This window comes from Gymnogyps californianus, chromosome Z, assembly GCF_018139145.2.
Source record: "Gymnogyps californianus isolate 813 chromosome Z, ASM1813914v2, whole genome shotgun sequence".
NCBI classification, from domain to species: Eukaryota; Metazoa; Chordata; class Aves; order Accipitriformes; family Cathartidae; genus Gymnogyps; species Gymnogyps californianus.
The window spans coordinates 68,075,522-68,090,966 of NC_059500.1; the positions used below are offsets into that span (position 1 = coordinate 68,075,522).

At 36.7% G+C, this 15,445-nt stretch overlaps 1 protein-coding gene across 1 annotated transcript in view; it reads left to right on the forward strand.

Annotated features, from left to right (window-relative positions):
* The window catches only part of FGF10 (fibroblast growth factor 10), a 64,029-nt gene extending 48,871 nt beyond the window's left edge, over positions 1-15,158 (forward strand). The window contains exons 4-5 of the mRNA XM_050913314.1: positions 10,480-10,583; positions 14,491-15,158. Of these exons, the coding sequence (XP_050769271.1) occupies positions 10,480-10,583; positions 14,491-14,688 (302 nt within the window). The 3' untranslated portion in view covers positions 14,689-15,158. The remainder of the gene's footprint in view (positions 1-10,479; positions 10,584-14,490) is intronic.
* The last annotated feature ends 287 nt before the right edge of the window (positions 15,159-15,445 follow it).

Here is a 15,445-nt window from a genome sequence, read left to right on the forward strand (position 1 = left end):
AAATGAGAAACCATATTTTTCCAGTCCTGTTGTCTTGCACAACGGGGAGTCAAGTTGAGATCCATCAGAAGAACAAATGAGGCCCAAAATTAAACATAACTGTTGAAAGAAACTGTTGTCTCATTTTGATGTGCAGCTGAACAGCCTTAGCTAGAACAACAGCTACAGTATGTGTCAGACAGTCTCCGTAGGAGGCAACAGACCTGTCATTCGCATAAAGATTGTTGACAGACAAGTAGCAGAGGCCATCTGCAGCACACTGAGTTTCATAAGTCTCACAACTTCCATACAACATCTCAGAGAGATACCTTTTTTCATCTGTTTGTACATACTCTGACCACTTTAGCACCCAGGCTCACTTCCATCTGCTCATACCTGTCAGTGTCTAAGCAGCGATTGGCTCCATTTAATGATAATTTGTGCCCCATTTGCGAATATATGTCCTGTATCTGCTAGAAGCTCCTGACTGAGCAGCAGCTGACTGAGCAGTGAAGACCTGCCTTTCCTGAAATTGCAGGTGATGGACAGCTACTTCTCCTGGCAGTCACCATGCATTTTGACTGTTTATTCTGCAGTGCCACTGCCTATGTATTATCCCTTCCTTGTGTATTAGGATGGGCAATAATGGAACAGCCGTAGCTCCATCCAGTTTCTTCCAATTTGCAATTATTCACATTGAAACTTATACAAATGGTAAAATGCAGGAGGTGAACGTAATGATCATAAAAGTGAAAGATAACTCGGGATTCCACCCAGGTTGAAATAGGCAGCTCCGCACACCCCTGAGAAAATTTACTGAGCTGTACTAGTCTCTTATAAGCTTTCTATTCTCCTGTGTATTTCTGTGGAGACCTAGAAATTTAAGATTTGGCAGAAATCCTGAGTGCCTGGTCCTGTCTACTAAATGGAAACATATATGGACTGCCAAGTTTCGATGAGGTTTTGGATTGGGATCCAAGTTTCCTTATAAACACATGAAGTAATCTTTCTGCTCAATTCAGTACCCATCAGGCCTTAGTTAGAACATCGGTCCAGTCTTGGGCACCTCAACTTCAACAAAATTAGCTAATTGGAAAGAGACCAGAAAGAGAGCAATAGGAGGTCTAGAAAACATATACTACTAGGAATGACTGCAAAAACTTGGATTGTTTAGTCCTTAGGGTTTTAGGTTGATTTGTTTTCTGTTGAGAGTTATTTCCAAGCCAGATCATTCCAATGATTTTGTTTATAGTGCTGCTCCACAAACAGTTATATTTGAAGGGTTGGTGAACTTCAGCACAGAGGCAGGAAAAAGTATCTGGGGGAAGGGAGGGCTGAAACTTCTTAAGCCATCTTTGTCAAGAGATCTAACAAATCAGATAACTACAACCCTGCATCTAACCATATATACTAGGTGAGGGTGGAGGTGGTTTGTTCTCCTTTTTTTCTCTTGGTGTATGAATTGCTACCATTCCTTGGTCAGTGTGAGTCGTCAGTTATAACTCCTCCATCCCAGAAACAGATCGGATAATGAGTTCTGACACTGTCTGTGTCTAATCTACAAGTTATCAAATCTTGCAATGTTGGGGTCAAGCACGCTGAGATGTTCATACCCTTATATTTTCCATCAACATTCATGTAGCTGGCTATACGTCTTCCTGTCTTGGCTCAAAGCATGGAGCTCAAGAAATCTGAGCTCTGAGTAACAGAGCTAGGTACAGTTGACTCTACCTGTAGCCGTCCCATCTCCACAGCACGAATTAAATCCATGTGAAGGAAGCAAACATGTTTATCTTCCCTCCTGCAAGATAGTCCTAGCACTTTGGCTAAATCTGATGACATGCTTGCATGTTAGTGATTAAAGTGATGGACAAGGTGTTCTTGAGGGCAGATCTGAACTCATCTTAACCAATAGCATAGATGTGTCCTCAAGTCACTTCCTGCATTCCCTTTACTTAAGTTTAACCCATCTAACTTTGGGCATTTAACAGAGGGAATGGTGGTGTTTAGAACTGTTCTTTGGAGTTGCCTCCCTTCACTGACAAGAGGGAAAAATGTAGGCTAACTGTGCTCCTGAATTATTGGGTTTTGTTACGTGTCAGGATGTATCCTAGCTAAATTGATTCCTGCCATTCTTGTAGCTAAACTTAAACTCCTCCTTTGCAAACCAACAGCTCTTACTATTGCATCATTAATGAGGTTCTTTCTTCCCATGTACCCTACTGCTGCCACCCTTTCATTTACTTGGTCTACAGAGGACCGTTGGTTGAGTGGTCTTTGCTCTGCTCTGAAACTAAAGCCATAAAAGCAGTAGATAAGGAAAGGAGAAGCGGTTTAGTTTCCTTTAATCCCTTTGTGGGTCTGAGAAAGGGCTCTAATAATTAGTCTTTTACGTGGTCTTTATGCACCATGGAGATTTCACATCTTATACTGATACTGTGCTAATGCAGGAACGCTCAGAGGTCCTGTTCCCACAGCCTTCCAGAAGTTTGGATACATATCTCAGGCTTATCCAAATGCATCAGATGTGGGAATTGGACTGGAAAGCTCATGGGACATTCACATTTTGGCTATAGTTGATCTAAATATGACACATTAGCAGCTTGCTTTGCGGTCTTTCAGTATGTTCACTTCTGATTTAGAGCAGGAAGGGTGGAGGTCTCAGAAAATATTAAATAATAATAAAAAGCACCAAACTGATTTTAACTTCAAATAAAAATTTAGTTTTAAGTCAAAGCTCAGATTATGGTTCAGTTTGGTTATTATTTGAGATTTCTGCCCATAACTGTGGCAACGTGGGTTGTGAGATTTATATCTTAAGCTGCCTTCCAAAGACAACCGCAAAGTCTGTAAGAATACCTTTTAGTGGAACTACTTTGCTTCATTGAAAAAGCTTCGAAAGGCAAGTCTTGCTTAGCCCATCTTCAGTTTCCTAGGTTTGTTTTATCTTCTACCCTACCATCTTCATCTTTCTGTTGTCAATAATTCTCACACAAAACAAATAAAAGATAGGAATAACAGTATAACTTCTCATTTGGGGATGTTTTCAACTTGCTTTGCACAGGTATAAATGGTAAAACACAGTGGAAACAGTCAGTGGCCTCATATTCCTTAGCACTTCACTCTTTCATTACCACATCCAATCAGTCTTCTCATTTCTTCAAACCACTCTTTTTCAAGCCACCTACTAAGAGCAGCTTTTTGAACTATCAAATCTTTAACGTTATGCCTTATCACCAACTTTGTTTGGCCCAAGCCAATGCCAGTCAAAGGTACCCCTTCAGAGAAGCTCCCTGGAGGGTGCACAAACCAAGTTCTGTCCTCTCCAGCTACTCACCAAGAGCAGCAGCTGCATTCACAGGCCCAGCAGCTTCTTGTCACCCTTTGGGAAACTGGAAAGTTTTGGAAGCTTTCAGTCATCATCACATTCCATCCAGCTGAACTCACTCTTCTTCTGCGCTATTCCTACAGACAGAAGAAAAGGCAAGGGAGGGAGGGAGCGACTGCCTGTGGATTGCCACGTATATGGGATAATCTCTGAAAAGGGGAGGAAGATGCAAGGTGGCCCTGTTCCTCTACATTGAGAGGACTGCCACTAGGGTTGCAGGTGTTTAAAGTGCGTTTTGAGAACTTATTACACAAATGACATAGCTACAGAAAAATCGTCACTGCCTCACACTGCAAAGAAGTTGAATTTGGTCCCAGAATCAAGTGGTTCTCATTGCAGGGTATGTTTGGATCCATTGCAGTACTGCCTTGATAATATATCTGGTACTCTGTCAAGTTGTCTTTCCTAACAAATTGCTTGACATAATTTCAGTCAAGTTCTAGGATATTTTGTAAATCTTTTACTTCATTTTACCAGCATTTTTATAAAAACATAGGACATTTGGAATTGGCGTACAGAATTATGTAAGAGCAATTTTTCACTTGTATTTTTTACAGTCCCTCTGTGCAAAGCAAGACAGCCAGTCAGCTTTCTGTTGCCTTGTCATTTATATAATGATCACTTTTATAAACTATAAAAATACAGTTTATTTAAGTTAAATATATTTGGGTTCTATTGGGAATATGTTTCTAGCCTTTGGGACCTGTAAAGAGAGCACATGCATAGCTACAGGGCACATCTCAAGTTGATATTTGAAACGTTTCTAATTATAATGAGTTGGAAATGGCTTGGGTATTGAAAGCTATACTTTTACAGTGGATGTGGTCAAAAGGGATTAGTTGTAATTGTTGAAGTTTACAGAGTTATGGCTGTAAAATAATAGTGTGCTATCCATTTTAAAACCATAATGGAGGCCACAGCATTTTTTTCTTTTTAATTATTTTATTTTCTTTTCCAAGTTCCTAAAAAGCATGGAACCAGAAATGAGTAACTACCAACAAGAATCTTCCCCCAAGAATATTAATTTTTTGTAGTGCTTATTATCAAGCCTAATTACAAGTCACATTATATCATGGAAATTATTTACTTTACACTTTTTGTTGGAGTGAACTGTTTTAAGGCATGGAAATGCCTGAGCCCAAGCAATGGTATAAAATCAGATACAAGAAACATACAAGGCACTATTTGAAATGCCTTCCTTGTTTCAGTCTTCACAGAAAGAAACAGGAGCTCTAAAGAGAAGCTAACATTGGTTGGAATAGAAAAAGAACAAAATGAAAATGAGTTGGTTGATTTATCTGTTTTTTCCTTGATAAAATTTACTCACTCTACTGAGTATGTTGGCCAAGCCTCTAGAGATTAATTCTGAAAACTTGAGGAGAAAAACGACTCCCCAGATAACTGAGGAAGTAGTAAATATAATACCTGTCTAAAAAGGGAAAAACACAAAGACCTAGAGACAAGTCAGCATATCCTGAGAAAAAATATGGGAAAAGTAACTTTTAAATATATGTTTATAAGGACCTAAGAAATTATCAACCAAAAACAATTAATCAAAGAATTAATCAAAGAGAAGTAATACCAAACCAACCTAATTTTCATGAGATAATAATCTTCATGTATAGGAGAGAAGCAGTAGATAACATAAATTTGGGAAAGATTTTTGAAACTAATGTCTCTAATGATATTCTCTTAACCAAGATCAGCAAGCAAAATCTAAGTGAAAGTCTTACAGTATGCAAAGCCATACTCAGGAATTAGCAGTTTTTCACTGCCAATCTGAACAGAGGCATCAAGTTCCACAAGAGTCTCTTCAAGGTATCTCCTGATCAAAAATTCATTAATAACTTGAATGAAGGAATTGAAAGTATTGTTATAAAAGTTGCCGGCAATATGAAACTTGGAATAGTTGCAAGTATTTTGGAGGACTGAATAAGAACCCAAAAAAACATTGACAAATTAGAGAAATTATAAAATAAACAAGAGGCCACTTAACTGGGGCATGTGCGAAGTACAACATTCAATTAGGAGTAATCAAATTCACGATTAGAGAATGAGGAATGATTGCTTAAGTTTATTCCATGTATTTGAGGGTGGTGGATCACAAACAAACACGAATCAGTATTATCATATCACTGTAAAAAAAAAGAAAGTATGCATAAATGATAAATACATCCTTTGCAGAAAATATGAAATATTCCTTCATGTATCAACACTAGTAAGATTTCAGTAAGAGTACTACGACCATGCTGTGGGCACAAGCAACAGGAGTGTTCAAAGGTCTAGAAAACCTGAAAGCTTTAAGGAAAGCATTGAAAAACTGGGCTTGTTTAGAGAGCAAAATTGATAGGCAGATAGGTATGTGTGATAATAATTCCTGAATATGTAAAACGTTTCTGCAAAGAAAAAAAATAGTCTCTTTTTTGTTAGTTTACAGTTTAAACAAGATTTAATGGGCTCAATTTACCACAAGGCCATTTAAATTGGATACCAAAAAAACTTTCTAATGTAGATAGTGGAATAGGTTACCCGGGAGGTCATAGAATCTTATTTTTTGAAGGTGTCTGAGAACAATCGTCTGTCAAGAATAGCTTTCCTAACTAAGGCAAGTGGAGTACCCACAGTGGTCTGGCACCCTTTCAGCCATATTGTCTATGATTACACATAGGCTCTTATCTCCAAGCCTGCAGCACTTGAAGAATATGAAATTCTACAGAGCTAATCTTGAAAGCTCATGGAAATTGTATTTTTTATTGCAGTAGTATAGAAGTCCAATCATGGCTCGTGACTACTACATAAACCTTGAGCAAAGTACAACATTTTTTGTGCCCTCGAAGAAGTCAGTTTCATTAGATGGTGAAAACACAACAGTTTTAAGCTTCATACTGTATGTCTCAATTTCTTTTTTTTATACATTCCTGTTGAATTTAATAATGACTCAAGAATAATCTAATACATATTTTCACCCTTACATCAAAGGCATTTGATTTAAATCCTGTCTATTTCAAAGTTCTGAAAAGTCCTCACGGCTTCTGCTTGTAGATCCATGTCAGATGAGTTGGTGCTCTCATGCTGACCTTTGAAATTTGTGTCTACATCACTGACATGTATGAAAAGATTCCTGTTGCCTTCAGTAGATTTCTATCAAACTCATGAGAGAATCTCCTCCTGAGAAAATCTGTAAATAATACTGAATAATTTGCAATCTAGACAAAAGCTCGTTCTGTGCTTGTAACCAGCATGTAACTCCAGTGAAGTCTCTGAGGTGTACAGAGAGCAGCAGGGTAGATAACTACCAAATTAGGTCCCTGTTATGCAAGGGGTAATAGATCAAGAGTATTAAATTCATTTGAAAGAAAAACAGCGATTAAAATTTCCTTTCTGCCCCCAAAATACTGCAGAGGTTAGAATATGTAAAATTGTCACTGAAAATTATACATTTTTCAACTTCCAAATACACAAAAGACACTCAGTGAGAATAATCCAGGATCATTGGATAATCATTGGATATCATTGGATATCAACTGATAAGAGTTGGGAAGAATTCAGCTACATTTGGCTCTAGTTAAATAGCGTAACTAGGTATAATCAAGCTAGTTACTGTGGATATAATGTAAATGTAGTAACATTTCTCCTCATGACTTCCTTTCAGATGCCCCACCGGGGATATAATGGAGTGTGAGATTGCAAACAAACTTTACCAGAAAAAGTTACGATATTTTCATGAACTACATGAATACTTCTGTTGCTTTAACTGAGGTGTTGTACTGAAGAGCAGTGTATCTCCATCATTCAAGTGCAAGACACTTAAAATGAGTTAATTCAATGCAAGTTTCTTATTTAAGCACTGTTCTCCAGCTGCAAGCGTGATACTCAATTGAAATGGTCTAATACAGTGTTATTGTTACAAGGATAATATGACAAAATATAACTCAGTTTAATCCATTTCAACATAAAAATTAATAATGGCACGTTATGCCAGTATCTGTTTGGGGTTTTTTTTGTTACTGCTGTTGTTAGAAATGGACCTAGCCTAGTTTTACTGGTGCCACAGTTCAGGTTACAGCAATTAATTTCTGTAGAAAGAATTAACTAAATTCTTCTCATCACTTTTTGGCATGGAAAATACAAAAACCCATGTCACTCATGTAAAAAGAAGTGGGCGTTTTAGCAGTGTTCACATCACATTCTTACCCTCTAATAGTTTGTCATCCAGATAACTTAAGGCACTCCATTTAACTCTGTTTGATTTTGAGCACAAATACTTTAGGAGATGTGCCATGGGAGAGGAATATTAAAGACCACTGCTCTGTGTTAATGATGTCACTGAAAATCAAGAAAGCTACTTTTTCTTTGCTGTGAAAATGAGCAACATTTTAAGAGTAATACAAGCATAATAGGCCTTGGCTGGTATGGACTCACTGATCTGCTTGTATCAATGGCATGAAACTGGTATATATGAGCTGACTATCAAGACCTAATTAAGGAACTCTCACTTCTTGAGCTTAGAGAGTATAATTCTCTTCATCTTATATATGGAAAATGATATATAGCTCCTTTGCAACAGCAGAAAATTTAGCCTTAAAAGTTGTTCATGGGTCTTAACTGACTCTTACTTCACATTTTCTGGGTCTTCCTAGATTACAGAGCTCCCCTAAATTATAGCTCCTCTTATTTCCACTTAAGCACCTTGTGCTAATTCTTAAGCTGACATTACATGTAAGTAACTAATGGAAGTTGTGTTTAGAGTTTTCGTTTAAATAACTGGCCCTATCTTTTCTGCTTGGCAGTAGTTAGGCAGCTCCAGATATCAGAGGGGCCTTTGCTGCTACTGAGTGGGATACTACTGATGACGGAGTGAGATGATTTTGGGAACTGTTGTTTTTACGCCCTCACAGGTAGCAGACTTGCAGTGCCGTATGTAACTGTGCATTCACTCTGTTTGTTCAAGTCTGGGTTTCAAGCCTGAGAGGCAATTAGTGCAGAATTGTTCTCACACGAGTAAGAAGCTCAGTGGATATTCACATCTTTCACAGCATAGGTGAAGTTTTCTCAGTTTATATGTGCTACTCCATCCTTAGCACTGCTGATTTTTCATGCTGCAATTAAGAATCTTACCATAAAAATCTTACAGCAGAAGGCTTTATCAGTTTTTTTTTAATAACACATGATCATTTGTGTCTATCAACATTTATATTTGCATTTTGATATCAATATTTAAACAAAATAATCCTCCACTTTCATCTCTTTATAGGTTTGGACAAGAAACTTTTTTTTTATATTATTTCTGGTTTAATATGGTCCAATTTCTGAAGGGCTTTACTAGATCCTAGGCCTACTATTGTTTATCTTGCAGTTCTCACTGAAGTCCTTCTCATATGCAAGGACTATAGACCTTGGCCAACCTAATGCTTCTTGCTAAATAAACACAAAGCCTCTGGTTATTGCACTGGAATTTATATATCTTCATATCAAAACTTGTGTGGTTTATATAATAGAATTTTATATATATTTAAAAATGCATCCAGGAAAGGCCACCTCTCCTTTCTTGAAAATAAAAGGCGGTCTTTCATGTTAAATTGCCTAGTTTGATGTTCTCTCTCTTCTTCACACACATAAACTATGTCGTCAGTTTACTTCCCAATAAAAATCAGCTATTACTTTTTCATGCTTGATTCACAGCCACTGCCCAGCTAACATCAAAGCCTTCACTTCTAGTCCCAGAAGAAGTAATACCCTCACTCCTGAGTTGCATAGACCAGTTCAATGGCCATACAGAATGGCTTTTGCATCATATATAAAGCAGCCATTTTCAGAAAAATTTACAGGAAAGAACTTCCTCCTCACCTCCTCTGTGGACTAACATCCACATGGTTCCACAGTCTGAACAGACTGCATTCAGTTTTCAGGGACAGAATATCAGCATTTCCAGAAAAAGCACCAAATACCAAGTTACACTGTTGGCTTCAGTTGATGTGTGGTTACCATAAGGAATTTTTAAGTAAATGAAAAAACATATGGATTTTCCGGTACTACCCTGCTCAGACAAAAAGCATAGAACATATTTAGGAGGAAATTATTGCAGATTCTTTTTTTTTAAGCAGGTAGCAACACATCAATGTTTTTCCAGCTGGTTTATTCATCACATTACTTGTTGGCTCAGTCTAGGATGTTCTTTACAATTTCTCAACACTTTTGCCCCTCCTGTAATTTCCCCATTGGTAGACCTTCAGTGACCACTGAGTTAGATGGGCTATTGTTCTGACTACTACTACTTGAATATCAGGAGAAATATTGGAGCCATAGTATCCATACTATGTGGATAAACCATTTAGAAGTTATTTGGTTGGAGCCATATTTATCCTGTATTAAGACTTGATGCCGAAACAACATAGCCATCCAGTTACTCTAGTAATAGCTGAAAAGGGATCTCTAAAGTCACTATGTAAGTTGTAGTAATTTCTACTACTCCTAAATCAGTATGCTCTTAGGCAGAAAACATAGAGATGAAAAGGTCTGTCTTCCATTACTGACCTCTTGAGCCATCCAGTGTCCCAGAAAGAGTTTGCTTTAAAGAAAAAAAATTAATCATATTTATTACAAACAGAACAAAATATTTCTGATATCTGAAAGACAAAGATAATGTGGCCATTAGGGTTAGTCTTACTATATCCCAAAATGTCAACACACTTGCCAAAAGTTAATTTATCAGCTCAGTGCAGCCAAGAGATTTAGTTTATCTAAATGTCTTACAAGTAATAAATAGTTTACCACTGGTTTTGAAGATTGGGGTAAATCTAACATTCTATTGACATATGCTGTAGATTTAATTTAATACTGTGGTTCAGATGTCTCTTCTGATAAATTTTAGTAAAATCTATGCTAAGAAGAATGGAGCTATTTCAGTATTTATGGAGTTTAAAATGCAGGGTTAGCAAAGGAAACATGTTAATTGAAACAATGTTTGTGTATATCTCACAATGGTTTAGAGAAGAATTTTGCTGGAGTTTGTTGGTCAGTTGGTTCTGAATATTAGAAGTTTAGTATTTTTCAGGTTTATTGTCTTTTCTATAGTCAGAAAATCCTCTAATAGCTCAATTTTTATTTTTTAGGCATATTGGAGATAACATCTGTAGAAATTGGAGTTGTGGCCGTTAAGTCCATTAAGAGCAACTATTATTTAGCCATGAACAAGAAAGGAAAAGTCTACGGCTCTGTAAGTATTTTTTTACGTTCCAAACGGATTGCAGTAGTCAGCACAGTTCCCTCTCTTACCTGCTGAAAACCCCACTTGTCTGTGTATTACTACTAATCAGAGCTGAAATGAGCTGTTCATCAAAATTTCATCCTCTGGTAAACCAGCAGCCCCCCTCTTCACAAGCTCCCTGGTGTTTGTTAAGCTCATATCATACCAAATCAGCTGCTGGGACTTATCATGCTTACTGCTTCAGTCAGGTTTCTTATTAAGTAGTGGCCAATGGAGAGGGTCCTACAAAATGTAATCTTTAAGGCTGCTTTTCCCTGGTTTTCTGCAGTACAGTCACATTAAGCAGTAATTCAGGGGAAGATAAAGTGTACCTGAAATCTTGGAAACTTCAGCTGATGGAGCAGACACATCAAATTATCAAACTATGACTTCAAAGAAGATTTCTAGAGTAGCCAGCTTTAAATTGACTGTATTAATTAATACACAAGATTAAGGGCAGTACAGAGAGACATAGACTTATACATAAGCAGATAAGCTTTGACTGAGCAGAATTTGGGTATCATATGAAAATTGTCAATATACACTTTATTTGTATTTGTGTAAGTTTGGGGCTACTGATGCTTTTGGGGGGGGGGGGGCGGGGTGGAACAAAACCTCAACCCAACAAAACCCAGTAACTATCCAAATATTTTTAATAGGAAGCAATATGATCTATAAATCTGACTACTAAACTCAAGTGTACCCTCACACATCCACATTACATGAATATCAGACTGTTCTGGTATTACATCTGGTTTGGTTTGTAACTTTGCAACTTTTTGCCAGTTCCAGTGAGTTTGAGCCCACATAAATGTAAACTTATTCAAGTTATCTGCAAAGGTTATGAGCCAATCTTTAGATTGCTCGGTATTCAGAACATCCATAGGCTTTAAAGAGAGCAGGTCACAGATAGGTACAGGGGCTGGGTTTGTCCTTAGGCAATGTAACTAGGCTGCCTACCTCTGCTGCAAATAATGAAGTAATGCCAGTCTCAACTGAGACTTAAGGGGCTTGAAGTCACTTGGCCCTCTTTTTAAAGGAAGCATTTCTACAGGGTGGGTTTAGTTTACACAAACTATATAAACTGTCCTCCCTCATCTGCACTGTGGCTAGTCACTTCTGGTTCAAAAGCTTACTTCTGACTTTCTGAACTCCTGGACAGTGTCGAAGAATCACATTAAGTAAAGACTGGAACAGAGAAATGTTTCTTAAACTCCTGTAAGTGTGGATTTTAATTTCTAGAATTATGCTAGTCAGAAATACAGGATGATCAGTGCTCAGTCCTGCACCATTGAGAGGTATAAGGGTATACTGAGTTGCTGACAAAGTTACCATTTGTCAGTTAAGCTACACTCATTGATCACAGGTATGCTTCTGTACATATGTGAAGGTGTTAGCATAAATCACCTTCTTCAATTCACACGTCTCAGTTTACAGTGTTTAATTTAGTCATTTGTGATGGTCCATCCCAAAACCTGAGATAAGTTTTCCTACCCAAGTTGTTAGCCGCGGCTGGTGTGGTGAGAGTCCATTCCAACCCTATATACACACAAAAGAAGCCAAAGCAGCTTTCATATGCCATAGGTGGAAACTGCTGCCATAAGATTCAGTAATTCATAGTGTATTAGAAATAGTGTTGACAGGAGGATACGTATGTGGAAAGCCTTTTTTTTAATTCCATCTGAGATAATTTTTCAATATTCACATCATAAAATCACAACATAATGACTTATCAAAACCTATTCCATAATACTTCAGAGATTTCAAGAATGCTTCTGTTACTATTTTTCCCATCCTCCCAAGACTTGCAGTTAGAGTCATATTACTACAGTGTGGCAGCTTGCAGATGGATATGAAAAACAGAACCAATAAAAATTTTAAAAACACTCTTAAACATGTGCACAATAGACATTGGTGCAGGGTTACGCTGAAATTTGTTTGAAATGAGCAAAGCAGTCCTGGGCTAACACTCAGACCCCTGCCAATAAGACTTCTTAACCACATCACAACATCATCTGTTCTCTCTTTATTATCTAAGAATAGAGATAAAAGTTTGGATTTGAGTACAATTCTGCATCTGGGAAAACAAGTTAAGTAAGACTGTTTCTATGTTTATCAAATACTTTTCCATTTGACTGACTTTGGTTAGAACGAGGGAGCAAAAGAAGACTAACTATTTGGTTTCTTTAACAAAATAAGCTCTTGGCAGATAGGAGAAGTTACTGTGGTTTAGAACTGTGATTGATGGCCCCCTGCCTTCTTAATACCTTGATGCTAGAGGTGGTGTATAACAGTAAATAAATATTAAATGATCTATATGTAGCTTTGTGAATACAGGCAGTATCAAGGGTTGTTTGTAGAGAGTCTTCTCTTGATAGTGTCTTCCCCACCAGTCATTGTTCAACTGACTACTCATCCCAAAATCAAAGAGCATTTTGGGAGGCAAATTGAGTTTGAATATGTGCAATTCTGTTAGGAAAACAGAAGCATGTGTTCTGTGGTCTTATCAGCAGCTAAGTAAAATATTAATTATAGACCCAAAAATTCTTACTGTATCAAAGTACTGAATATTAACTAGTTTAAAAATTCTAATTTAAATTAATAGCAATGGAAAATATATTTTTTTAATATTCTTATGTCCTTTTTTATTAATGTGGATACTTTCTATATCTTTATTAGCTGAATATCTAAGGATTTTGATTGTAATAAAAGATAAAACATCCCTGAAATCCTTATCTGTATGATAAAAATTGTTTTATTATTCAGACATATTTCTTGTCGTGTTCGTAGACACGTTAAAAATACCACGTGTAGTTAGCATATCATACTCAGAGATTCTGACATGCTTCTGCCGGACCTGTGAAATAATATCTTATTTTCTGAAATGCAAAAACAACAAAATGCTAATTTTTGGTTGTAATTTAAGTATGTTGTAAATGTCCCACTTTCAAAAGCCTTCTAAATGGAATATAAGTAACTCGATAAAACTGCAGTTTTCTATATGTCGGAATTACTTGCTTGTGAAAACAAAGCATTCTTGGCTTCATTATAGAGAAGAAGATCAGTATAAAAGTGCATTTAACATTATAGAAAAAAACAGTCTCCCCCTACACGCTTCCTCATGCTTGTATTTTTTATTCTTTCTAACAAACTGACAACTGGTTCTCCTTTAAAAACAGAAAACCTTAATCCCTGGTACCATACACAAAATTGCTTTCAAGTTTATTTAGTCAATAAGATACAGGATCATGCCCGATTCCTTTTTAGGCTAACCCCCTCTTCACGTCAGCAAAGTAAATAGGCCTCACATCCATTGTAACAGTAGCCTAACAGTGACTTGCACCCATCCAAAAAAGCCCTTTTTCATGGTCAGTGTGGTGTAAAGGATCTTACTTTAAATAAGAAGTAGGCCTATGCCATGCATGTTAGTTTAACATATGGTATCAATAATCTCGTTCAAGATATTTAAGGGTTATATTTGTTAGAATTGAAATATGATGAATGATTCCAAGATTGCTGCCTCATACTTTGAGTTTATGACTGAGAATTTGATTTAATATTGTTGCCATATTCCACCAGAGAGAAGTTTAATTTCAGCTGTGAGTGAATTATATCATTTCACTGCTATAATTATGCATTGAATAATTGAATATGTCTTTTGTTGGTTTCACTTTTTGCAGTCTACCTTATGTTGCTTTAAATGCTGTGGACATAGTGAAACTTTTCTTTAAATACACTGTAGAATCCTAAAAGGGTGTCACATACAGAACACTGAAGTCTTCCAAAACATTTTCAGAAACTATTTACCTTCAGTATTCTGCAACTCTGAAAGATTATGTTTATTCTGAATCTGTGTATTTGTTTTCTTTATTAACAGAAGGAGTTTAACAGTGATTGCAAATTGAAGGAAAGAATAGAAGAAAATGGATATAACACATATGCATCCTTAAATTGGAAGCACAATGGAAGGCAAATGTTTGTGGCCCTGAATGGAAGGGGAGCCACAAAGAGAGGACAGAAAACAAGAAGGAAAAACACTTCAGCTCACTTTCTTCCAATGGTAGTAATGTCATAGATGAAGGAAATATTTTATTGATGCCGTTGAACCAAAGGCTCTTATGTCAAGAATATTTGGTAATCTTCTTGAAGAGTAAATGCAAAGAAATAGTGCAGACATCGGCTTGTTTGAAAAGAGAGCCGGAGAAGCCTTTGACGGTTTTGTACTCGTTGCTGGCACATGAAATACTTTTATTTAGTTCAGTGTCATATCTTATAATCAAGATACAAGCTGGATCAAATGGGATGGAAGTTATTGCCAGTGTGAACAATTTTTTTTTAACCTCTGCAATGGAACTTAAGGGACATGAGACAATCTGTTGAATGATCTTCATGGGGAAAGTTATTTATGGAATACTAACTCATATCAAAGACCATAATTGGTCGTTCAAGCCTAATGATCCAATGAACAGTTACACGCAAGCATTTACTGGAAGCACTTGGGTCATATGCACAAATAGTGACATTTCTGGAGAAGCCTTGTGGAAGAATGGATAGAATTAAGGAATATAAGCAAAGTAGTGTAAAACTGTTCTAACAAAACGAATAGTATGGTTTGCTTGTATGTTCTAACTTCATTTCTTTTTATTTCTCTCTAAGTTATTTATTTAATAGGATGTTAAATATCTTTTTTATTTGAAATGTTTTCCTCATTTGCTTCTTTGTTATTTTCCCTTTTTCTCAGTACTTTACACAGAGGTTGATAGGTTAAAATGTCAAAAAACCTCAGAAGTACTCTGAGAATAGGTATTAGACAAGGCTTTAAAGGCAGAACT